Source organism: Haliaeetus albicilla, chromosome 27 (assembly GCF_947461875.1).
Source record: "Haliaeetus albicilla chromosome 27, bHalAlb1.1, whole genome shotgun sequence".
NCBI classification, from domain to species: Eukaryota; Metazoa; Chordata; class Aves; order Accipitriformes; family Accipitridae; genus Haliaeetus; species Haliaeetus albicilla.
The window spans coordinates 18,665,225-18,690,587 of NC_091509.1; the positions used below are offsets into that span (position 1 = coordinate 18,665,225).

The window sequence follows — 25,363 nt, forward strand, 5'->3', positions numbered from 1 at the left end:
AAAAAAAGAAAAAAGCAAAACAAAAAAAAAGGCAGGCCTCTGCCCTTGCAATTGCACATGCTACTACTGAGCAAGATGCAAGGGGGTTCTTTCTCTCTCTCACGCTTTTGTAGGAGGTACTAATTAATTATTCTAATTACAAAAAGCTGAGCGCCCCCCAGGAGCCAGTCCCCTGATACAACTCCTCTTCCTTGGGCTGCTGGGAATAGGTGGCTCAAAGGGCTCCCCATCACCACTCCAGCCTTAAATAACAGGTCTGCATCATGCCAGAAAAATAAAAACATGAGATGAGAGGTTGGGGAATGGAAATAAAAGAAGAGCTTGATTATTTTTCGTACATTTCTGTTATGCAGATGGCTCAGAGCATACGGGATTTCAATTTGGGCTTTCAACAGAAGAAAAACTACCAGCATATTTCTCAGCCAGAGCAAACAAAACAACTGGGGGTTTTTGTATTCTGCACTTGAGACACTTTTTTTTTTTGCCTCATAATTCTGGGTGCCACCAAGGTAATAACTGCCCAGGGAGTGAGTATAAAGCCCTGATGGGGTGAATAAGCGCTGTCAGCATCATGGCATGGAGCGCTGAGCTCCAGCTGTCGGCGAGGGTGGCCGAGCATCCAGCTGGAAGGATGCGCGTGGCTGCCCTGTGCTCCCTGAAGTGCCTGACAGCGACTGCTCATGAAAGCACTGCCGAAAAATTATGACAGGCCAGGCTCGGAGAGGAGAAATGCTTTGCCATTCCACTCAAGTAACTATTAGACCTCTTAATACTGATCCGGCCAAATCTGACCTCCCTCCATCCCAGTGCTCAGGTGGTTAAACTGTGCCATCAGGCAATTCAAACCAAACAAAAACCCAAACAAGCATTATCATCACTTGTCGTATTTATATTTTTGATTTTATTTTTAATTTTTATTAAAAAAAACAACCATTATTAAAAATGAATCATTTACTGGAAGGCTTCAGCCAGGGAGAACTCTCATTTCAATCTCGTGAACAAAACGCAGCACAGTTAAAACCCAAAGGCATAAACAAAACCCAATAAAAAAAAAAAACAAACAGTTCAAACCATAGCTTATAATTATGCAGTTTCTTCAATGTCAATAGAGAGGCTTTTGTTAAAAGCCTTCAATTCAGAATTTCATGGAAGAATTTTAAAACACAGGGGAAGAAGGAAGCACATGCTTGTTTAAAAAAAACAAAAGCAGGAAAAACAATTGCTTGGGTGATAGTTAATTAATTCAACAAATTTACTTCCTCCAAAGTAATCGCTGTTCGTCCAGCCATACAGATGGCCCTGGGTGATGTATTTGCTCAGAAAGCTGAACATATCCAATTCCTGCCAAGTCTTTCTGGCCAAAATTTCCCAATTCTGGCACTGGTTTTGAGGGGGTTTTCAGTGAGATCATACCTGGCTCCCTGCTTTGGGAGCCTGGAGTTTGCAGTGCCAGTAGGTACCACTGGGAGCCTGGAAAAGAGGTTTTAATTCAGCCCCTTTCAGTCTCCCCCAGTGAGACAGCACCAAGGCGAGCTCTAAGCATCTCTCTGAGCTCCTGAACCAGAGCGGAATACAGCACCTGCCCTGGTACATACGTATCAAGCCCAAAACTGGCTATGTTAAAAATCGCAAATTAGTGACTACTTTGTAAAAAACGAAACAAAACAAACCCAAAACCTATCCTCAGTGTGGGAACTTTAAGGTCAAAACCAAATAAAAATGGTATTAAAATATATACATATATCTATGGCTTTTCCTTTTTCCTATCCATTTCATTGGAAGCAAAAATAAATTTAAGGGTGATATTTGGTTTTTAAAAACAATTCTGTCCTTCTCTTTAGCTGTCAGCCGGAGCGGATGGGATGGAGGCGCTGACTGCGGTTGCTCACGATGCAGCTCAGAATCCGCCCGAGTTCTCCTTCATCCTTGCTAGTAACCGGGAGTAGACGGGTGCTGCAAGGAGAAGACCGAGTTGGGTGGGACAGACACACAGCATCTCCCTGTCCCTTCCCCTCCCAGTTATGCTACATCTTGCTTGCAGCAAGACAACAGAATAAACCTCTTCTTAAGGGACAGGGACATACAACAGAAATTAGAAACGAGCTAGAGAAGTTATTTACCTAGTCGAGGATTTCTCTGAGAAACCTGCATGGAAAGAAAATATAAGGTTTGCATAAATGCGACAAATCTCCAACAGCTATAAGAACAGTTTGCATGCCAATATATTTATCCTAGTCTCCAAAAACTATGGATAAATGACTCCTCAGTACCATATACATTATTGGAGGTTGACATATATCATACTGTGCCAAGGGTACATTCACAGTGCGCTGCAAACTGTAGGCTTCATGTTGCAAAATCTATTACTTCTTATACAATTAAATCATGTAAGAAGAGAGGATTGGTCATTCCATGAAACACATACACTCACTCTCTTTGGAAGTAAAAATCTGAATGTGACATTTTCTTCCAGTCATTATTACCAAATTACAGCGAGAGATTTTTTGTCTTTTACCTTGGATAACGCAGATGCCTGTTTGAAGATTTCTAATGCGGGATCTGCAGGCTCGTCACCTCTTTCTTGCGGCCTTGAAGCTAAGGGTGGGACATAGATAGCATTGAAATACTCTTCAAAGCACACAGGCTGCTTCCTTCCATTACTTTGTGTAGAAAATCCCATAACAGACTAATCCTCCTCAATAAACTGAAGCAATTGCCATGTGTCACTACTCCCTCCCAAAGCAGCTCTGCTGTAATGGCGTGGCTCTAGGTATTTCTAACCACAGACCTACCCTGTGGCTGTAAGACAGAGTTCACGGCATAAATCACGCCATTCGTGGCCATGATATCGCTTTCAGCAACAGGCTCCTTGTTGACGTGTATTACGTTGTTTTTCTGTTCAGGAAAAGAAAAAATTTTTTAAAAAGTAGGAAATGAGAAACTTTTGTCATCAGTGGTTTCTAATTTTATTTTAAAAGCCCTCACTCCGCATTCATTCATTCATTTACTGGATGGCTGTAGGTGTTTTCATCCCTCTTGCCAATTAAGGAGAACATAAAAACAAATTATAACCAGAGCAGTTTGTCCTGGAGGGGCTGGCAGGCTTTGGAGCACGGACTTTCTCGCTGGCTGGCTGGGAACGCCGTCCCGCGGCAGCAGAGCACATCCACCAGCTCGCTGGAGGCAGCGGGCGCCGCTGCTCGTGCCAAGAGGGACGGCTGCGGAGGTGGCATCAGGAGAGGGCAGGTCAGGACTGGGCACGGGAAGAGTCTAGCACACAAGTTGGCCAACTCAATGCCCTTGGAAACACTGGCCTTTCCATTTTTGTCCTGCCTTTTTGTCCTTATGCACAGAGTGTGTCTTGAGTTATTCATTTTCTGAAATATATTTTTGTCATCAGTAGAAGATCCTACATTTTCTTAAGGTAGCGCAGAATTTTTTAAATGAAATTATACATCTAAATAAATCCTGCTGTGTTAAGGGAGCCCATGCAGAGATCATTTTCGTTACACTAAAAAAGATGTGTTAGCTGAACAAGCTATTAATTTAATTTATTTATGCTTTTTCTCATGACTCAGGGTTAAATTTATAACAGCTCCTGGAATTCGTTTACAATTGGTGTGGGGAGAAAGCTGAAGCAAACCACATTTCAAGACTGCCAGCTTGTTGAATTGAACACATGGCAACAGTCCCTCCGCTACAGCCCGGGAAACACTGTTTGGTGGGTCTGTGGGCACATTTAGAAGAGGTTCCCACACCATCCAAATGAGCGAAGACATACTTTGGTCCTCGACACGGACAGCTAAACACAGCCCACAGCCCTGATGACCGCGAAACCCCATCCCAGGTGACTCACCGTGCTGACTTCCAGTTTATCTCCCTGCATGGACTTCAGCCTCACCAGGGCACTGACTGCGCCGCTCACCAGGATCTCATCAGCCACGTGGAACTTGAGGATGTTGGCAAGCTCCTTGGCATTCCCTGGGGGAAGATAACATTTACATTTGCAAAACAGCAGCAGCGCTTGCTTCCCATATTTCACGCGTTGGAATGAAATTACATGGAAGATACCATAATTGCCTGAAAGTGCAAGGAAACAATGTAAAATTGAAAAGACCCAGCAGAAGGAACTTGGTTGGAGCTGGTTAGGACATTGCAGCCATTCCTGCCCAGGCTGGTCAGGGTCCCAGCAAGTCCAGAAGGACACTCTCCCGGTGTCCCACCTTGGTACATACCAATAAATCCCTATTTCTTGGTTTTTCAGTCCCTCATTCTCTCACTGTGCACAGCATGAACCTGCTTCTGTTGCTGCTTTCACTTCCCAAGGAAGTCTGGGGGGCGGGGGGGAAGACCTATGTGAAATAAGGAAGCAGACAGAGCACTCCGATATTTGCAAATGTCAAAACTTTCGCCAACACCAGTGTCACTTGGCAATAATCTTCATGGCTTAAACTGCAGGATTCCTGGGTGGGAAGGGGAAAAGTGCAGGAGAAATGTCACTAGTGGCTCACAGATTGCTGGCCTGATCCCCACCCCACTGAGTCTCTACTCATCTAGCCATGCTTTGAAACAGATTTTAGGAAGGTAAGAAGCTTCCCCTTCACCATCTATTTTCCAGAAGAGGCAGTGACATGCGCAGCATGGGCCAGCAGCCCTTCTCCATCTTCTCCTTTAGAGGATGCAGTGTCACTGCCAAAACCCACAGAGAACCGATGGGGAACTGCTAGTGCAAAAGATGGCCTCCACCTACAAAACCAGAGCAGCTCCTTCAGCAAGGGGGACTTTTTCTTTCAATGCTCATATCTGAATACACTGTGAGCTTTTTTTCCATTACAGTTTTTCTAGGGTAGCCACAGTTCACACTGCATGTCCTCACCAGCATGATTCACCACTTCATCAGAAGCGTAAGCTAAATATTTGCGTGAAAAAAAGAACAACATCTGAAGTGTCCGCATCTGGGATACTTCATTCCTGCAGCCGTTTACAATAGCTGCAAAACAGTTCTGAAATATTTATATATTAAGCACTAGACTGGATGTGCAGTCTGATATTACCAGTTCCTCATCCCTGCACTTAAAAGGATAACCAGCTACCACGGGCAGATGCTTCCCAAATTATGATGTCAATGTTTGGTTGGACTTTAATGACGAGAAGACATTACACTCAAATACCTGACATTGTTTCCAACCACAGCCGGTTTTCGACATGAACAAAATAAAAGATCATGCTGCTTATCCAGAAGAGCGTTATTAAACATTCCCATGCTTTTTTCCACACTCAGCCTGCACGCCTGTGCTTTTCAGGATATTGGTCTCCGTCTGTGCTAGACTGGAATATTTGTTGTCTTCTCAGAATCAGGCTGGACTTCCTGCTTTGTTCATGTACACATAGATGGAGCAACAGCTCCATCCTTTTACTTCTTAAATTTCATACAGTGTAACTTGAGGCTGAATGTGGACCATGTTTTCTATTTGCAGAACTTACTTTAGACACCCTGATCCTATGTGATTGACAGCCACATTCTCATTTCTTTCATCCCTGAGAAAGGCAGAGACCTCATTGGTTTCTCTAGAAACACCTTGGAGTTATCTTGCTTACACCAGCCAGCACAGCCAAATTAAAGTCATAGTAAGTTTGTAGCACACACTACAAACAAGTCTTCCAAGCACAGGGAGAGTATAAACCCATGCCCGCGCTTTGTGTGAGAGTTCAGTGCCACACTCTGCAACCTCAGCTTTCTGCTGGATAGGACTTAATCCAAATCAGTTGTGTAGGAAGCTTGTGCTTCCAACAGACAGGGTCAAGGAATGAGATATGGCAGAGAAACTTAGCCATTCCTTCCTGTATTATACCAATAACACACAGCAGCTGTTCATCTAAACGCTCTAAAAATGCTCACCCATTAGTTTGTTCAGTTCCCCTTGGGGCATGGCTCGGAAAGCTTCGTTTGTTGGAGCAAACACTGTGAAGGTACCCGGCCTGTTCAAGTTCTCCGTTAGACCTGCAGACTGGATTGCAGCTACCAATGTACTGCAAAACATACATACATAAAATGCTTCATTGTAAACTACTTCTGCTGGCCTTTGAGCAACTGCATGTTGCGTTCAAAAGACAGCTGTGGAGTTACAATTGCAAAATCCTGCTGGGGTCCAGCAAATCAGTTAACCAAAGAGTTGATTAGGTAGGTAATGAGCTTGTGAGGTCTAACCAGAACATCTGAGAAATGGCAAAGCAATCTGGGAATACTGACTCCTTGGGTACCAAATAGTAGTGAGGAGACAGAGAGGTCTGGCCACAGCGGCTCTGCTGGGCAGAGATGGCTTCAGAGCCAGCTTCTTACTGTGTTACGGGGGATCATACACTCTTGGCTCACAATTCATTGAAGGGTTTTGGATGACTACAACCCATAATAAATAGAAACTCCTTTGGCAGCTCTTCTGCTCCTAACTAGCACTTAGGAAGAGCAGAAAGGTCACCTGAAGCGATGGTCTGCCTTGAGAACATCCATCACTGAGCCAGACGGTGGAGTCAACATTTTGTCCACACTAAACAGGGTCCCAAACCTTCCTCTCTTGTCATGGGCAGCAATGCAGGCATTTTCAATGCAAAGGTTCTGCAAACAAAATTGCAGAAAAAAAGACTTTATTAGCATGTGCTTCAAAAAAGAGATTTTTATACTTTCCACAACGTTCAATTACACTTTTTACATGATAGCCATAACATTACAGCCATCGAGCATCATTCAGCCATATAGCGCACTGCACACTGCAAGAACTTACATTGCGGTACACAAAAACTCTCAGTTCCTTGTCACCCAGAGTCTGTAGTTTCTGTCCATGGTAAAGATATTTAGAGGAGAGCTGGTCTCTAATAATGTGGTTCAGAAGCAAGTTTTTCATGTTGCTGTCAACCACGGGGAGTCCATCTGCAGCAAAAAGTATGGAAAGAACCAGTGATTCACTTAAAATGACCACTGAGACACTAAAGAGTCCAGAGTGTTACCCACTCCGGTTTTTAATTGTAAAGCTAGATGCCACTGCCTATAGCTGAGGCATTTGAGGGAGGATACTTGTGCACTGAAACTTGGCTGAAGACTGTTTGAAGGAGATCTGTGGCCTAAACTGATGGAAGAAAGGATTTACCCCCCAGTTTACCTTTGAAGACATCATTCACTGGGGCAAGGAGGGTCACTCGCTCACTGCCAGTTAGATGAGAACTGAGACCAGCTTGTCTGAAAAAGTCCATAGACTTGGATACTTCAGATTCTTGTGCCAACTCAAACAGAGTCTTAGCTGAAAAGAAAAGCAACACATAGTAACCTTGCGTTAAAGGCAATCCACCCATCACCACAAAATACCTACACCCTCTAAATCCAGTATTTCCTTGGCAAAACAGACAAAAGAAAGGCAACAGAAAGAAAGACGCAGAGAGGCACCAGTACCTGAGTCTGGGATCAGCAGCTCATTAACAAAATGTACAACGCCGTTGGTTGCCAGGACATCCTTGTTGGCAATGATGGGCTTTCCGTTGAGGGTCAGCTCTTCCCCACTGCAGCCCACGTCCAGGGTGGTTCCTTCCAGAGTCTCCATCGTCAGGCCAGCGATGATGGCCTCGGCACACATGGCTGACTTCAGGATGTGGTGGTTCAGCAGGTCTGTAAGAGAGGCAAGTGTCTTAGTGAGCTGTAAAAATCAGCTATGAAATTATTGCAGCTTTTAGGGATCCTGGTCACTGGCAAAGGCCTCCTGTACTGTACTGTGTGGAGCTCCACTCGAAAAGATGCGCGGTCATTTTAAACTGTGCTGATTTTAATTCAGCAGCCTGTGAAATGAAGTGCCTAAAAAGAGCTATTTTTATACACCTTTGCCAACTTCAAAAGGTTTAGAGTGGTTATTTGGCTCATTTGTCAGGGGAAGTTACCTTGATTAGATACTAGTTTTCTTGCATCTTGCTGGACTGATAGAAATCACATCACATACAGGAGTGCTAAAGGAAAACTCAGAAAAGGGACTGCTTCAGCTCCCTCCTCCATATCTGGATACTGCTGTCTCTGCCATGTCTACACATCTACCATATCTACATCCAAAGAAGTCTGGGCTGTCCAGTTTAAAAAGCTGGAGTCTGTCAAATCTGTTTACTGCGGCTGTTGTCAGAGTGTATCAAGGAGCCATTCAGACATCCTCGAGAAGGAATTTAGATGAACTGAAAAACACCCTTCAGTCTCTCAATGGGCTCAGTAAACAAGCACTTACCCCTCAGGGCTTCTGGATCCCCCAGGATCCTGTTCAGTGTTTCTCGTGGGATCTTCTCAAAGGCTTCGTTGGTTGGAGCCAAGAGCGTGTACTGGCCTTCGCTTTCCAGCAAGCTGTTGAGGTCAGAAGCAGCCACAGCAGCCTTCAAAGAAATGAGGAGAGAGGGTAAAACACATCCAGCCAGAATACAAAGGTCAGCAACTTTGTCCAGGCACACACTAAGGGCCAGATTTATTAAGGCTTTTATAATTTCAGAGGACTTACAAAAAACCCTGAATAGCTTCTTTCAGCACTTTGGTCCCTTTATAAATTTGACCCGGCCCGATGGTTCTCTTGTGCTCCAGAACTTTGAGTACAAGAGCCCTTTTTTGGCAAGACTGAGAACTAGTTTGAATACCCTGATATGCCTGGAAAGGGCCACAGTAGTTCCAGTGAATAATTCAGATCAGAACCCACAGCTGGCTAACTGCAAATCCCCTGTGCTTTTTAAGTTATTCCTTAACTTGGCAAATACCAAGGCAAATAAATTGGTACTCATCAAATCTGAACAGTTAATATCTCCTAAGGCTAAGACTCCCACAGAAGAGCGAGGAGACAGACTCAGTCTACATCTCTTTACTGACAGCAAGAGCAGCGTGACAATTATTCTCATAAAGCCCTACTTGTGCTGATATCAAACACTTCTCTTCCTAAAGCAAAATAAGCTATATCGGTAAAAGGATTTTATCAGCAGCTTTAGAGTCACAGCACCTCGGCACTGGCAAGCTCTTCAAGACAATTCACTGCGAGTGGGATGACTGAACACCTTTAAGGAGCCCTGGAGCACACGTGGGTTGGACTCACCCGAAGAGTTTCCAGGCTTTCCTCAGTCTCAATGATGTGCTGAATGCTGTTCGTAGTGGTGGCGATGACTTTGTCGATGACATGAACCACTCCGTTGGTGGCGTGGTGGTCAGCTTTCAATAGCCTGGCACAGTTCACAGTCACAATCTGCAGAGGGAAAGAGCCATGGGGCATTACGGGCACTAAAACAAGAAGGTGAAGCAGCCTCTGCCAGTTTTCTATTTCAAATGCAGCGAGTGCTGTAATATTGAATCAGCAGGAACAGAAAAGCGGTTTCCTAAAAAAACACCCAAAGAATGAGAATGCTCTATCAAGAGTGTTTGAAACATTCCATGTTTAAAGAATTTGGAAAATAATCAGTGGTTTTGTCTACCCTGCATCATCAAGACTAAGAAAGCACGCAAGAACCAATACTTAGGCAAGCATACAGCAATGTGGGCAACTTCTCTGCAACAGCATCGATGAAACTATCTGCTTAGAAATATTCTTTTCAAGCTCCTTCTAAATACGTATCGTAAATCAATAGTTGTCAGCCTAAGCATTAAGGAGTCCTGGAGGTCCAAGGACAGTGTAGGAGGTGCAAGGCAGCAGAAAAGCAAGCCCGCTGTGGGTAGGTTTAATACAAATGTCTTACCCCATTGGGATAGTGGTGAATCTGGATAGGCAGGTCCTGGTACATTGAGTTAAGTGTTGTTCCATGTTTCAGATCGTCCGTGAGGACCCGTTTGTTCACCATGTGGTAGCGAAGGGCATTGAGCAGCTCAATGTTAACATTACTGACTAAGGAATCCAGAGTTTCCTGAAAATCAGAAAAATTCATTTTTCAGTGCTGAGTGCAATTAAGCCGGTTGTTAGCGAGAGCCAGGAGGTCTGGTTGCATCCAAGGTGCTTCCAAAGCGTGTGTACGTGTGTATTAAGTGATGTATTCAGCCTTAAGCCATCTGTGCAAATTAAGAGCTCTAACTTTCATAAATCTTTAGCTCTTGCCTTACAACAGCAGCTAGCAGCTCTGGCACCCCCGTCCTCAGCAGACGAAGGGACGATGGCAGCAAGCTCCAGTGTGGGATCACTGAATCAAAATGAGCAGTAAGGCAACAAAAGGCATCACTCGGGGCCAAGGACAAATACTTCAGGAGACCTTCCCCAACAGCATCATCCCTGCAAGGGGCTCTGCTGGTGCAGATTTGGGGTAGAGGCTTCATAGTGGGGATGGCCAAAAAGATGCCTCCTCCCTGCCCCAATAGTTGTTCTTACATATTTATGGACAAGTGATTTAAATGTGGGATGTAACTGGATAGGATTTGTACTGGCGGGACTCTCCCCTCTCCACAGAGATGCTCCACGAGAATGGGAGCACCAGCAGGACAGCAGTGACAATTTCAGGAGTGGAAATGCCACAAGACACAGAGTGAGAAAATCAAAACCAATGTAAAGGAAATCTATATGTAATTGAGCATAGGAACACACTGATGCAGGAAGGCTGAAGGTTTACCGAGGCTCCAGTTGGGACTGGCTACTTGTAAAAATTACTGAGAGTAACCAGAGCAGTAAAGTTATGTTCGACAAGAAAAAACGAAAGGGATGGAAAGTCTCTTGCTGTGGGTCTTACGCAATCTCTAGTGGTAAGGGGCAGGGAAAACTGAATGAGGTGATTTCTACATCCACCTGCAGGAGAGCATCCACATCTCTCTAGTGTTGGGCTCTTTCAGAAACAAAGCTCTGGAGCTGATGGACCAGTACAGTGATTCCCATCTTGGAAATTCAGTCCTTCCTGTATCAGGACTGTGCCTATTCTGCCAGAAGAGCTGGATCTCCACTAAAGAAATCCAGAGGAAGAGGAGAAAGAAGAGGAATTATATCTTACAGCAGGCAAGGACGCCCAGGCCTCATTACTTGGGGCAAAAATTGTAAAACTTCCAGGTCCTTCGATTTCTGGCCGTAGGTTAGACCGGTCGGAGTAGAGCTGCGTGGTGGCAGAGCCAACAACTCCCAGGGTTTCATAGATGTTTGAAAGTGGCAGCGCTGAAAGAAGAGAAGGTTATGTTCCCAACACATCATTCATCCTTCCCGCACTGCACTGAATTAAAGGAGAGCTGCTGGTGAGAACGCTTGGGGAAATGAAGCATGTCAGGGAACTCGTAGCTGTTCGTTAATTAGATAATAAATAATCATAGCCTGACAGCTCCAGCCTCAATTACAGCAATGTAATCCAGGATCTACTGCATCTCTGCAGGTTTAAATGGAGTTACTCTGGATTTCCATGGATCTGAATTGAGACAAGCAAAGATACTTGCTGCTTTCACCCAATCCTTGTTTGTACTCAGGCTTTTGGTGCTCGGAGCTGGCAGCTCACCGCTGCTCTTGGTCTCTGCTGACCCATCTGCACCAGCCCACATGATTAACAGGGCGGCATCAAACTTTTGTGGAAGGAAGAGTTCAGAAAGCAAAAGCAGAATATGTCTTTCTTCAATAAACCCGGTTAATTCCCTCCCAATCCCCACCAGTGGCTGAACTGTATTTTCTCCTAAATGCAATTTTGCTAACCTCATGCTTGCCAAAATAAAAATGAGCAGAGATTGGCAGAGCTGTCTGCTACTCTATCATTCCTTTGTATTGCATTTCCAATACAGCTATATTACTTGTTGGAATAAGTAGTTCCCTATGGCTCTCCCATGCTTGATTAAGTTTAATTATATCCAAGGTTTTAAGTTGTCTGGAACATTTTGCATGCTTTGGAGCTGATCTGGCGCTCCGCTGGTGCTCTGCTGAGTCCATTTTTTGACTTGTTCATGGCAATATTGTGCACAAATTGCAAAAATCAAATCCACTTTGAGTAATTTTATAACATTTCCCTTTACTAGGCAGCTGTACAATTTTAAGAAGTCTAAAAAATGTCAAACATATTTTTACCAGCTGGGCAGCCTTTTTCTCCAGGAACTTTTTCATATCCAGGACAGCACTCATAACTGATTACTCTGGAATAAGAGATGGATACAGCAGATTAACTGATGGCGTCTCACTGCTTTTTCTCTATTTGCTATAGCTTTGTGTCCATCCATATTTGGTGATGTTTCTAAGCAGACTCTTCATTAGAAATATAGGCTTGAACAAAAGACAAACCACAATTTTTATCTCCTTCAGGGCTGCATGTTGCCAATTTCCCCCCCAAACAAAAGCAGACACAATTTCTTTTCAAAACCACACTTTCCAGGAGACTTTGTACAAACAGTGGATGGAAACCGATGCCACGGTCCCAACAGATAAACCACGCAAGACACCGCAAGTGCCAGTTCATTTGGGCGCATTTCCCGTGGGATTTAGGGATCTCCCCGGCTGACTGCTGCTGTCATGTCTGATCACTCTTTGGGCAACACGCTGCAACTCCAGTACGGCTGCTTTGCCAAACCAGCCAAGCATTTCCCCCTCATTTCACCCCATTCTTGTCCACCACCAGAATTGATTTGCTTACCTATGGCAAAATCCACAAGACAAGACTCGGAGGGGAAGGAGCATCCCTGGTCTTGGATGCTCTGGCAGAAGGGCTTGGGATAAGCCCTGCAAGGACAAACTTCACCGGTGGTGGCACGTGCATCCATGGGCACCCCGGGCTGTACCGCAGCACACCCATCTTTGCTAACACCGGGTACGACCGTGCGAGCACCCTCAGTGCAGCATATCCTTCTGGCTGGCAGAAAACTGCTGCTCTGATTAACCCCTATCCCCCAGTAAAACCAAAGGGGTCAGAGACCCCAGCCTGGGGACTCGGGGCTGTCCTGCAGATTTGCAGTCCCTAAATAAGCAAGAGCTGCCTGAATGCTGTGTCCATCATCTGCAGCTCAAGGGGAAATAAAAGTCATCCGATTCTCAGAGCTGGCCATTTGAGGAAACATGTTTTGATATTAATGGGATGGGTGGGGGGAAGGAAAAAAAAATCAGTCCAGAAGTTGCCCGTTTATTTTTCACAAGGGATTCTTTCACCTATTGCTCTTATGCTTGGCGTGAAAGGGGCAAGGCCATCTGATTGATGGGCTAAGGCAGCGAGGGAATAGGTGTTCCTCCCAAAGACGAGCCTTTCCTCTGTGCTCCCGGTTGGATTCGAGACGAGTCAGATGCTGTATCGCCGAGCCTCAGCACACTCACTCAAAGAGAAAGGAAAATCCTCAAGCTTCAAGTATTTGTCATCATTTTAACACTGTTAACAAACAGTGGAAATGCCTGGGGTTTAAGAGGGAATTCTTCAGGGTAATTAAGAGCCAGTAAGTGAAACAAATACCTGCTTTTCTGTGACAGAAGCAAATAAATTCTGTGTCACGGTTTCCTAAGAGAATTACAAAGCAAACCCAGACTGATTGTCTAGACATTATATATTCCATGTGGGAAAGAGTTTGCCTAAAGCAATCCCTTCCTTTGACTACTGGAGATCTTAACACCCTGCTGCTCCGCTTTCCCCAGCCCCCCCGTCTTGCGTTCATTAGAAACACACACTTTCTCGCCCTGCCGCTTCCCTCCCCTACCTCCGATTTTTCTTTTTTTTCACCCTAGAAACTAAATCCAGTCTAGACAGTTCCCTTGGTTCAGACCTGTAATCAAAGACGAAGAGCTGATTAAAGAGAAATCATTCCAAAGTTCAGCATAAATAATTCCTGAGTGCTGACGTAGGCCTTAAAAGGCTTATTTATAGATCGATCGGAGATTAATGAGCTGTGACGAAGGGGCAGGATGCTGATGCACACAGCCTGCAGCGCGCGGGGCTCGCCGGCTCGGGGCTGCCCCGGCACCAGGCGCCTGCCGGGAGGGGAGGGCACTGGGAAGGGATGGAGGAACCGCGCTGCCTGCTTTTCAGCGGGTTTGTGGGCATCTCCAGCACCACCCCACAAGGGAAGCCAATGGCAAGAAGCACCGAGGCCAGTAATGGGGCCAGCTCCAGCCGTGCAGGGGCTCCTTCAAGCCCCCAGTGTCACTCGTCCACTGAAGGTGACCTACCAGCATCATCTGGTAGGCATTTTGCATGCCAGCATTTTGAGTCGAGTACCAGAAAACTTCTGCAAAGGGCCAGGTGAACGCAGAGCTGCTCAGCCAAGTGTTTGCACCTACAAGGAGTCAGAAATTGGGATTGTAAAAAAAAAAAAAAACCTTCAGCTTCAGCCATTTGCCCTCACATGGCTGGTGGACTTGGTGGAAGCACAAGACCACCCAGCCCACCCAAAGGCACCGTTCGAGGGGTCGCTTGGGGCTGGGCACAGGGCATTCTCCCAGCTGGTCCTGCAGCCACCTCCGGCCCTTGGGGACAAGCAGCACGGCCGTGGCTGAAGGCTCACTTGCAGGACTCTGCACCTTGATGCTACAGTCCCCTACGCATCCATAAAAGAGGAAGGCTGCTCCTTTGACATGTCCTCTTCCAGTTGGGTGGGAGCCGCAGCCTGCTGCCCGCGGAGGAGTATTTCTCTTACGCCAACAGGGGCAAACAGATCACGGGAGAAAACATCGAACACCTCCTGGCCACCGCACCGCACGGTGGGTTCTGCACAAAAGCCTTCGGAGTTGCCAAGCCCATCCCTATTTCTGGTGTCTGCTCAGCGGCTACAGACCACTACGCTGGGACACGACGGATGCCAGCGATGTGGGTTAAATAAGCAATACCCTCATACAAAGAGCATTTGTCATCCACTCTGCAACGCTTCTGACCACAATTTCCTGACCTCCTCATTGAGTAATTTTGAGTCAAATCTATAGGTTTTCAGCCTCTGGTTTTGAAACACTCTATTTCTTAAATGTCTATCTGTGTCTGACTGCAGAAGCAAGGTCCCTGGCTTTTATTAGTAATTGTTTCACTGCTGTTGCATTCTTAAGATCTGAAATTAAATTTTAAGTGCATTTTTCAAGGTAATAAAAATAAGCTTAGGCATATATTAGTGAATAAAGATCCATTTGTAATAATTTCCTGTAATAAAACCCATATGTTTTGTTTTTGTAAAATAAGTGCCAGAGAGTCATTTTTTTTTTCCTGAACTGAGGAAAGCACATCAGACAAGAAAAGGAAAGTTAATTTAAAAGGAAAAAAAAAAAAAAGGAATGTATTAAGGGGCAACTTACTGCCCCTAGTTATTTCTCAAAAAATAATCAAAACCCAAATTTATATGTTTTCTTTTCATTCTCAAGACAAAAAGGTGTGTGGGGAAACATTCAGTTGCAACCCCAATTCTGGAAGAATGAGTCCAGTGCATAAGGGAGGTAGAAAAATATGAAAAACACAGGCACAGCAATGAGAATATACTCTAAGTAAACTATTTCTTTGGCTTTGGAATAACCAACAGTGGAAAATTACCTAATTACCACAACAATCTTGTTTCAGTACTCATTAAAATCAAAGCAGTGTCAGACTTCTTGCCAACTGTCTTATCTCACTTCATCAGCAATGATAGAAAATGTACATAAATCCTCTATCTAATTTCTCCCTAACCGTGTGAGCCAATACTTTAGCAAAGAGAAGAAAAACAAAGAAGAAGAAAAAAGCAGATAGAGGTAAGAGCCCTCTTCCGATGCACGAGTGGAAACTTCCATTGTGCACATCCAGCCCCAGCAGTGCAGTCCACCCCTGTGGACCAGAAGATGCTGCTCAAGCAGCAAGCCTGCAAAACCTCACCGTCAAGCCTCTGCCTTACAGCCGTGACCTATTTGTTTCTGGTAAGAGCTATGGAGCAACTCAGCACGGGGCCCACCGCACCCCAGCACGACTGAGAGCGCTCTCAGCCACGAGCCTGGAGCGGCAACTGAAAGGCGATGCACCTGGAGGCAAGACGAAAAGACCAGGCACATCCACGGGTTTTTTCCAGCTGGCTTTCCTTGCTGCTCCAGCCGCTCTGCGTCTCCCGATGCAGGATGTGATCATCCAAGAAGGAGTGAAGTTATGCTACAGGCTCGCAGCAACTTTTCAGCTTTTCCTCACTCGGGGCTGAATTTCTCTGCTCTGAGTCAGCTCTGCAGGAGCTCAGCTTTGCTTCGCTCCAGTGCCTGGTCTCTCACTGACCTCCCTCCCTACTACCTGTTTGAAAGAGTGCTCAGAGCAGGAGAAGAAAAGAAATCAAAGCAGTCAAAACTTTCTTCCTAAAGGCAGGTATTTACACCTGCAACACGCATCCAACTTGTGGCACCACTGACCCTTTAAGCAAAGAAGGAGGATAACAGCCAGGTCAAATGTGAGGTAGGTGAGATGGGTCGAGCGTCTCCTATCGCAGGACTGCTCTTCTCAACGGTGGGAAAACCTTTTAGGAGGAGGAGAGAAACCACCATGCTTATCCAGCTCCACCACCACCCCTGGGCTGATGGAGTGGATCCCCCTGCCAACAGAAGGACCAAGCACACAGCTTCAGGAGAGGACTTCTGACTACAGATCCCAAGCAGAGGCTGGATCCACCAAGTTATGCTGATGAACATGCCAAATCCTGACTCTTTCTGGGATTTAAAGGTACCTGGTATTCTCAAAACCTCTCAGGGACCAGCTCAGTCCCACGCAACGGACCAGTTCTGAGGGTTCATGCTGAGCACTATTAACTGTGCCTACAGACTGATGCACTGAGTACAGCACAGCATCAGGCCCCTGACACTCGAAGAATTTGACTGCCGCAGCATAATGCATCGTGTCCTTTACGGCCCAAATGACTCCTGATTGCTTCCATACGCCAGGAACACCACGTCCAGTGGGAGCCATCACCAGCAAACGTTTGTAATCAGAGCTGTCCCAGGGTCCTCCGGAAAATGTGAGTCAAGGCACGTGTCTTTTGTTCTGCACAAGCACTGCTAAAGGGCAAAGTAGGGCCCAGGCTCAAAAATTACTAGGAAGAGAGAAGAAGACAATAACACCCATTGTGGAGATGATGCAAAGCAAAGATTAGTGAGCAAATACCATGTATAATGGAAACATTATCTCATAGGTTAACAAGCAGGTTAATGCTCTGTGTGCTTTTCTCTCAGCGATGCATCATTGGATTAGACCCTTGGGTAAAAGCAGAGAAAATGAGGTTAGAAGAGATCACCCCGTCTCCTCAAATGAAATCATGAAATACTGCCAGATGCCAGTTGTTTCACCTCTTTCTGGAGATAAGCAGACGAGTTTGTCTCTGCCAAACACAGCTGCACACTTGGGTTACGTGAGGTTAGCTTCTCATTTGCTTCAGAGCTGAAGAAGTCCATGGCTGGATCGCTTTGCCTTTCAGTGACTATAACAGCAAAGCTATCCCACATCCACAGCTGAGTCATGTTTTCTTTGGAGACCTACTAAGCTACTCTGTTATCAGAAGAGGCAATGATGATACCATATTGCCATGCCATATTGTTGTCCATTTTACGTCAAAAAAGCCACCATTCGGCCAAGATGAGAGCCTGAACTCTGATCACCCAAATTAAGTCTTCCCAGATTTGATGGTTTTGTGGGACTGGGGACAGGGGAGGTTGGTTGGTTGTTTTTACCATAGTGCCTCTCCATTTTTTTTTCCCCCCTGTAAAGACAATTGGACGTAAGGGAAACCACTATACATGCTCACTACATGGCACATCCTGCAATATATCCTCCCGAAGTACAGAATTTTCCTCTTTTAGACGAATTCATGGGTCGCGTGATGAAAGGCCAAAAGCCGTGCACAGTGACAACTCCTGTTTTGCCTCCCTCCTCACCATACCAACCCCAGACACGTGAAATGAATCCCAATGGCCAGCCATCACAGCTAAACCAATGAAGGCAACCAAAATAAAAGCCATATAGCTTACCACAGTTCAGGATCTCAAAGTCTGCTGTTGACTACAGAAACACAAGTTATTTATTCTGCAGTAAAGAACAGCGTGTTCCTATAGATCTAATCACAATTTACATTGGGCCGTATCAGAAACGCAGGAGAGGATTTTCTGCTCTTTGTTCTTCTTGAGCTTGCGGATCCAGGACCAGACCTGGCCCACAGCTCTGCTCTCCACAGCCAGCCCCTTTGCACTGATATGGGGTAACATGGCAGCGCGTGCTAAAGCGTGGGCCAGCAAATGTGTCTGAAAGCCCAGTTTGGCCTACACCAAGGAAAAAGATTCCCCGCTCCTGATCTACAGCCTGGCAGATAGTCAAGCATGCATATCCTTAATTATCTGCTGACTACATCTTTCAAAAGAATGTCCCGAGGCTGCTTACACAGATACTTTATGCAACAGCTACTTGAATATTATTGTTTGCAATTTTAGACGTGGAATTGGCCTGCAAGTCTAATTAACTTTCCTGGTGGAGTCATCAGAGAGTGTTGGCTAAAACTGACACTTCTTTCCCCTTATTTCTGTTTTCCCTTCCAAAGCAAACATGTGTAGATGAATTTTACTTTCTCTCCAATATCCATCAGCTCTGGATTGCCTTTTATTTCTCTTTTTTGTTTTGTTTTTTTTTTTTGAGCTGGGCAGCATTGAGCCTAGCATGGGGCAAGACACAGCTAAGTACTAGAAAACATCTGGTACACACTTCATTACAGCATTGAGAGCTCTGTAAGTATATATAGAAATGCAATTAGAATAAACCATCAGGGTTTGTGTTTACATGGTACTTGCCATTCTTAACATCTAAGTGTTTTAGGATCATGTTTGACAATTGAGAAAAACAAGTATTTCTTAGGAACTAAAAGGCTAAAACAATTCTCAACACATATACACGTTAAGCCCACACCACCGGCTCTGACATCCCATGTCTGTCATACCACCCGCTTCTCCCACCCAGCACCCACCTCCACAAGGGGGTCTTCAGGGAGACCCTGGCCGGCACTCGGGTACTTACGTTGACTTCCCACAGATCTTCCTCTGGTACCACTGCTTGCAGTTGGTGAAATATTTCCTGTTCGTGCCGATCAGCTTCTGCACCGCGCACACATTGGGGCTACAGGGAACGACAAAGCAGAAGAGGGTGCGGTAAGCCTCCCTCCTTACGGTGCTGACCCCCAACGTGGAGCCAGACCCCACCTGACATTGCCCAAAAAACCCTGCTGGGGTTGCAAAGGGAGGAAACTTTGAGAGCTGCAAGTCAATTTGCTCCATCTGAGTGGATAATAACTGTCATGAAGTGGAGGAAGCAGTGAAAGAGATCTCTTTTCATTCTGCCAGGGTATCTTTTTTCTTCACTGAGTGCAAAATCTTGACTTTTTTCCATGTTCCCCCTCCCACCAAAAAAAATAAAGGAATTAAGTTTAAAATAATACTTCGGTCAGTATTTCCATCGTGAACAGCTCCTTACAATTTAGGATCCCAGCTAAAACCTGATAAAGTTATGCAATAATTCAAATCCTTCCAAAAACCCCCATTATTTTATTGCTTAGCACAAAGAAGGACAGATATTTATCAGCCTATGGACCGACTTGCACCAAAACCAGAACAGGTATTTTTGCTGTATGACAGACTCAACTGATTCTGGACATGGATGCTGAGCCGCTGATGGGGAAAATGAGCAGTGGGACTGCCTGTTCCAGCGTGAACCCACCAGGAATGACGGCACAGGCTGCGAGTGGCTCTATCAGCCCATAAGGTACCGAGAGCTCCTTCTCAACCAGAAAAGCAGATGGTTCACCTTACACATGTGATTAACCCCACTGAGAGCGGACTGCAGCCTTTCAGCTTTCTAAGAAGTGGTATCACTGCGAGCAAAGATGTGGTCAAACCGGAGCTGGGAGTTTACTCGCTGCTGGTTTGGCCAGCACAGCATTTCCCCGCTCAGCCTGGCTCACCATCTCTGTGGTTTGTGGCCAGCAGCCCTGGCCACGGATGTGGGCAACACACGGTCAGTGCGTGAGATATAATTTATGGATCTGGGTTGCGAGGCCACCGACTGCCTCTGGGCTTGAGCCAGAGGTGTAGCAAATGCCCAGGCAAGCTGAGGATGCTCAGCTCAAATGAGACTGGAGTCCCAACAGCATGCCCTGGTTGCGGCAGCGGCATCCAGATTATGGGCAGTATTGGCTGCCAGGCAGATGGAAGGAAAACAAATAATTAAGCAAAATACATAATTCACCACTTCGGCCCATCAGAAGCGCTCCGCACTGTCCAAGGCAGAGTTTTCATTTGCGCAGATGAAACTCTGGATGGGGCCTGGAGATGCTGTTGTGAAGGTCTTGTTGATCTGTTTAGGAAAACAGACAGCAGCCTGTGTCCTGCTGGGTTTGACCGAGATGCTGCCCGCTCGCCTACCAACATTAACAAAAGCCGAGTTTGCACCCTGACCGTCACCCAGTCTTCCTGCAGCCATGCTTCCTTTTCACCAGCATCCCAAATTTGTCTCTCTCCAAAACGGGCCAGCCTGCCCATCATTAGCATGAATTAATGTGAGGGTCTCCTATATGTTGGCTAATTCCAGCGCCAGTCTCAGCGGGAGCTTGGCTTGCCTTCAATGAGCCTTTGTTGATGGGGCTGCCGCAGGGCCCTGCGGAGGCAGGATCCGACCCTGCGCAGCCTTGGCACCTTCGTCCTGCCCCGAGGGGAAAGTGAGGGCCCGTGGGACCTGGGGAAATTAGGCTCACCGTTTCCCTCGTTACTGCTATATCCAGTAATGGTAGTTTGTTTCTGCATGAAGGCGTTTAATTCCCTTTCTATACATAAGGCAAGTGACAAGGAGAAAGAATCTACTGAAAAAAAGTTAGAAATTGCAAAGCCAAACTTTCAGCTGGTGCAAACTGGCCCAGGCTCAGTAATTTCCACGCCAAATGATCGCTTAGAGAGACGTCTGTGCTCTCTGACTCAGCCCACCTCGGCTACCCCGGCCCCGCCGCGCCGAAGTATGGTTCCAATTACATCGAAATTCCAAACCTTGCCTCGATTTCAGCGTCTGGCTGACGGCAGTGGACAATCCCTCTAATATTCATCTTGACAAGCCTGGCTACTGAAGGACTTGTTTGATCATTTTCCCCGTATCCCCAGGGAAGAGCCTGCCAAGAAAACCCTTGCGCCGTCAGGACAGCGTCAAACCCGGCGCTGCCTCGCTCCCTCCTCCCTGCCTGGGACCGCAGCTCCGCAGGGCTGCCGCTCCCTCCATGACTTATCGGGGAAAACTTCTTCCCAGTTCTTCCTCTGTGTGGAAAAATCCCCCCCCAGGGCCATGTTATCAATGATTCCCACAGGCAGGCTGTAGTAGCGGCTCCCCGCGGTGCATGTTCTGGTCCTTTGCCCGGTCTGGCTTAAAATGAATTTGTCAACACTCTCCCCTCTCCTCGTTGGAGTTCATCACCTCTGCCATGCCGTTCCCAGCCAGCCGCGCTGACTCGAGGATAAAACTGCCTATTGTTCCCCTTCAGCTGAAGCCTTCCACTTGGCAGGCAGCAGCTGGGAGCTGCTGGGGCAGGGGCTGCTCTTTGGGAAGGGACGGCGAAGAGCAGGACTTACCATATGGCCCCAGCTACCTGCCATGACTATGTCCATGAAGCTCCCCAGCATCACATCGTGCCCACAAAGCTGAGTGGGCTTGGGGAGAGCGCTCCTACAGTTTCACCTTCAAATGTTAATATTCCTTATATACTTCTCAGCTCCCCTCCCAGACTTGAGCCGATTCACTTAAAAAAAAAAAAGTTAATTAAGATGTACAAGTTTTGCTGCAGAGCCAAGTTCTGCCACCCAACTTGCTCTCGGCTCAATAGGAGCATTGATGGTGGCAGGGGGATGCTCGCAGCAGAAAGGGTGGCAATCCTGGTTGCACATCCGTCCTGAGCTCCCTCCTGCAAGCAAAACAACGCACCTCACATCCAAGATCTTTTTGGCTGGTTTTGTATCTCTTTGGCACGTCATTAGCCAATGTTCAAAATTCAGTTATGTTTCAAAATTAGCTTGGTATAAATTGCTTTCTCCATCAGAAAGGGGCCAGTGAGCAAAGTGCTGTGGTCAGCTACCCTGGGTTTATCTCAGCGTCACTTCATCTGGAAACACGGGCATACTAATTCCTTGCATGTTCCAAAGATCTCAGGCACCAGCATGGACCTCAGTCACATCTTAACCCTGTGCCTCTATTGATTGTACAGGGAGTAACGGGCTTCTCTCTGCAGAGATGAGTGCACTGATTTACACCAGGACTGCACTAACTTACCGAGTCTGAGCAAACTTCTGCCTCAGGGTTATCAGAATAATTGGATATTTGCTTAGTTTCAGATCATGTAGAGATGAAGAACAAGACTCGCTGTATTTGCATGTAAATCACTGTAATTCTTTCATTATTGAGATTTTACAAACAGACAGCAGCTCAGAATTTGTCTGTTGGATTCTGTACCTGATTACACATATAAACAGCATACCCTTCTCATAAATACTGACCTGGATCCCTGCCAGATAATGTATCAAATTGCAATATTTAAGTCTTGGATTGTTTTAAAAGCATTTCACAACCCTGCCTTCAGCAATGCCTTTAAATGGAAGCTACAGTTCAATCAATGTCACCACCCTGAGAGACGGAAGCCAGCTGAAAGGTCTGTCATCCCTTCACCCTTCCAAATTCCCAATAAATTTTAAAAACAGTAGGAACAGCTCTTAACATTGGGTTAGTTTTCCACCTATCGATCAAGACTCAAAGTACTCGGTCTATAATGTATTGTCCATCTAGCAAAAGAAGTCTGCATGCATTTTTTGGGGGGATATCCCTTATCTGGGAAGGTTTATGAGTAAATAAGTGATTACTTCTGCCAAAAAAACTTTCAAGACTTACTGGAGGTTCCAGTCAAAGAGTAAGTTGGTGCTTACTCCACAGAGATGCTCCCCTGCCACTGAACCAGTTTTCTTTCTTTTGCTATAAATTCATGAAAACGAGAGTCCCTTCCACAAAATGTTTAACTGTTTGAAATCGGGGGGGGGGGGGGGGGGGGGGGTTCCCTTCTTCCTTTCCACAAAATGTTTAACTGTTTGAAATCTGGGGGTTTTTTTCCCCTTTTTCCTTAACGGCGACAGACCGCTAAAGAATCACTGAGGGGTCTAAAAGGACATCTACAACGTCAAGCATCCTGAAAGAAAAGGAAGTTATCCGAAGAAGAAAGAAAAAAAAAAAAAGTTACTCGAGGAAGAAAGCAAAGCTCAGTAATTCTCCCAGGAAGAAAGCACCCACCCGGAGCCTCCCCCGAGGGCAGGACCGAGCCGCTCCCCCCGGGATTTGTGCAAAAGTAGGAAAACAAAGAAAAAAAACCCAAAAAACCCCAAAGCGACGTTCCGGGGTGGGGGCGGAGAGCCGCCTCGCTTACCCGTGCTGCCGGCCGCGGAGCCGGCTGTGCTGCAGGACCTGCTGGTACGGGGACTTGGCGGCGGCGGCGAGACCCAGCGCCAGCGCCAGCAGCAGCGGCAGCGCCGGGTGCTCCATGGCCGGGGAGTCGGACGGGACCGGGACGGCACCGGGACCGGCACCGGCTCCGGGAGCCCCGTTAAATGGGGGCGGCGGAGCCGGGGGGCGGGGAGCGGCGGGCGCGGCCCCTGCGGGGGGAGCGGAGCCGCCGCCCGGTCCTCGGCGGGAGGGGAGGGGAGGGGAGGGGAGGGGAACCGTCCGCCCACCCACCCATCCAGCCGTCCGTCTGTCCGTCCGTCGGTGCCCCGCAGCCTCCCGCGGGAGGGGGAAATGGGCCAGGGACGCCCGCCAGGCTCCCTTCCAGCTCGGCGGTTCAGCCACGGTTGTTTTTTTCTTCTTCTTCTTCTGAACTTTTTGCCTCCGTCCTCTCCCCGCTCAGAGCGGGGTGGTTGGACTGACTGACACCCTCCGGGGGTCCCATCGAGCTCAGCTTCTCTGTGACCCCCCCCCACCACCACCCCAGGGAGCTTTTCTGGCCAGCCCAGCCCTGCCCCACAGCCTGTTTAAATGCCACCCCATGCCCTCTGAGTGCCCGCTGGTACCCCCCCCATCCCTCCCCTGGGGCCTTCCAGCGCTCTCAGGGGTCCCGCGTGTTGAGAGGTTTCTGGTTTGTTTTAAATCAAAGCAGGAGCAATAAGGCTGCCATCGGGATGGCCCCTCGGCCGGGTTGCTTGTGTTACCTACGGCTCTGCGGTGAAGGCCACGGGTGACTTGCAGCGAGCCACATGCCACTCTGAAGGGTCACAGACACAAAGGTGCTGGCCCGCTGTGGCCAGTGGGACAGGCCCCCAGGAGCCAGCCCTGGCATCACAGCCATCGAACAGCTCACATGGGAAAAACCTCCATTCCGGCTAAGGGCATTACCTTGTAAAGGTAATGGCAGCAGAGAGGTCAGACCTTCACTTCAGGCTGTCACTGTGCTCATCACCACGGGCTTCCCAGGAGACAGCCCGTGCAGAAGTCCTGAAGGGGCCAAAATGTGGGTGAAGCACAAACAACTGAGGTTCCTTGTGCAATGCCATGCACAGAGGGGCAGGGAAGACTCAAGTCACCTGGCCCCCAGTTTATCCGACCTGCCTCACCGCAGCACCCCAGTGTTTGTAACAGATTTCCTCTGGTTGGACTGACACCGAAGTTGAAGGGCTCTTTCCTCCCTAAATCCTCCTGGGAAGCAGAAGGGGTCCTTTGTGGCCACTTGCCCTGAGGGACAGACTTCTGCAAAACCCTCATGCAGCTTCGCAGGCTGGGCAGCGGCCAGAAAGGGCAGCTGCTCGGCAAAGGATGGGAACTGAAACATATCCAGTGAGCAGCCACCGAGCCAAACAGAAGAAGTCTTTAGCAATAATAAACACTTCGAATTTACAAAGATTTTTTTCCTGACAGTAAATAAATCTGATTAGTGTAAACAGCATTAACGCTTCTTGGATAAAAGACAGAAAACCATTCCTCAGTCAGGTTTCCTCTCCCCGAGGAGCACCTCATTGCTGCCTCCATCCGAGTAGGTAAATCATGAAGTCTTACCTGCAAAGGTTCATGACTCCAGCCTAAAAGACAAGAAATAGAGGTTTCAGGTCTTCCTGAGAAAAAGGTGGGTTTTGAACCCTCTTTGGTATTGCCTAATGCAAGCCTTTCTCAGCTGCACCTCTGTAAAATGGAGGTATTTTATGAGTGCCTCCAGTGCTCTGTTTAAAAGGGAGGAGTGATCTACGCTTTCCCCAGAAAGGGCTGACTTGGTTCCCCAGCTCTGGGAAAAGATTTAGGGCTGCGAAGCCTGATCTGATGGATGTGCATTTTTCTAGGTCAGTTAGACCTCTTGGCCCCAGAAGGGAACGAGCCTGAAAATTCACTCCTCCTCTACCAGCTATCATAATTTATTGCCAGGAAAAGGCTTAAAGCTCCTAAAAAGTGAAACGAAGAGAAGAGGGAGATCACAGCAAAGGCATTGCCAACTGCT

The 25,363-nt window shown here is 47.0% G+C and overlaps 1 protein-coding gene across 1 annotated transcript; it reads right to left on the reverse strand.

Annotated features, from left to right (window-relative positions):
- Positions 1–878: 878 nt before the first annotated feature.
- Positions 879–23,459, reverse strand: TGFBI (transforming growth factor beta induced). The gene is made up of 17 exons (XM_069772775.1): positions 23,312–23,459; positions 18,892–18,990; positions 12,006–12,070; positions 10,960–11,117; positions 9,730–9,894; positions 9,096–9,242; positions 8,253–8,394; positions 7,442–7,654; positions 7,155–7,292; positions 6,780–6,925; positions 6,477–6,613; positions 5,900–6,030; positions 3,857–3,981; positions 2,793–2,895; positions 2,516–2,595; positions 2,121–2,145; positions 879–1,953 (listed from the first exon to the last, which is right to left on the reverse strand). Exons 1-17 carry the CDS (start codon positions 23,425–23,427, stop codon positions 1,898–1,900), a joined length of 2,046 nt encoding a protein of 681 aa, XP_069628876.1. The 5' UTR covers positions 23,428–23,459; the 3' UTR covers positions 879–1,897.
- Between the last annotated feature and the right edge of the window lie 1,904 nt (positions 23,460–25,363).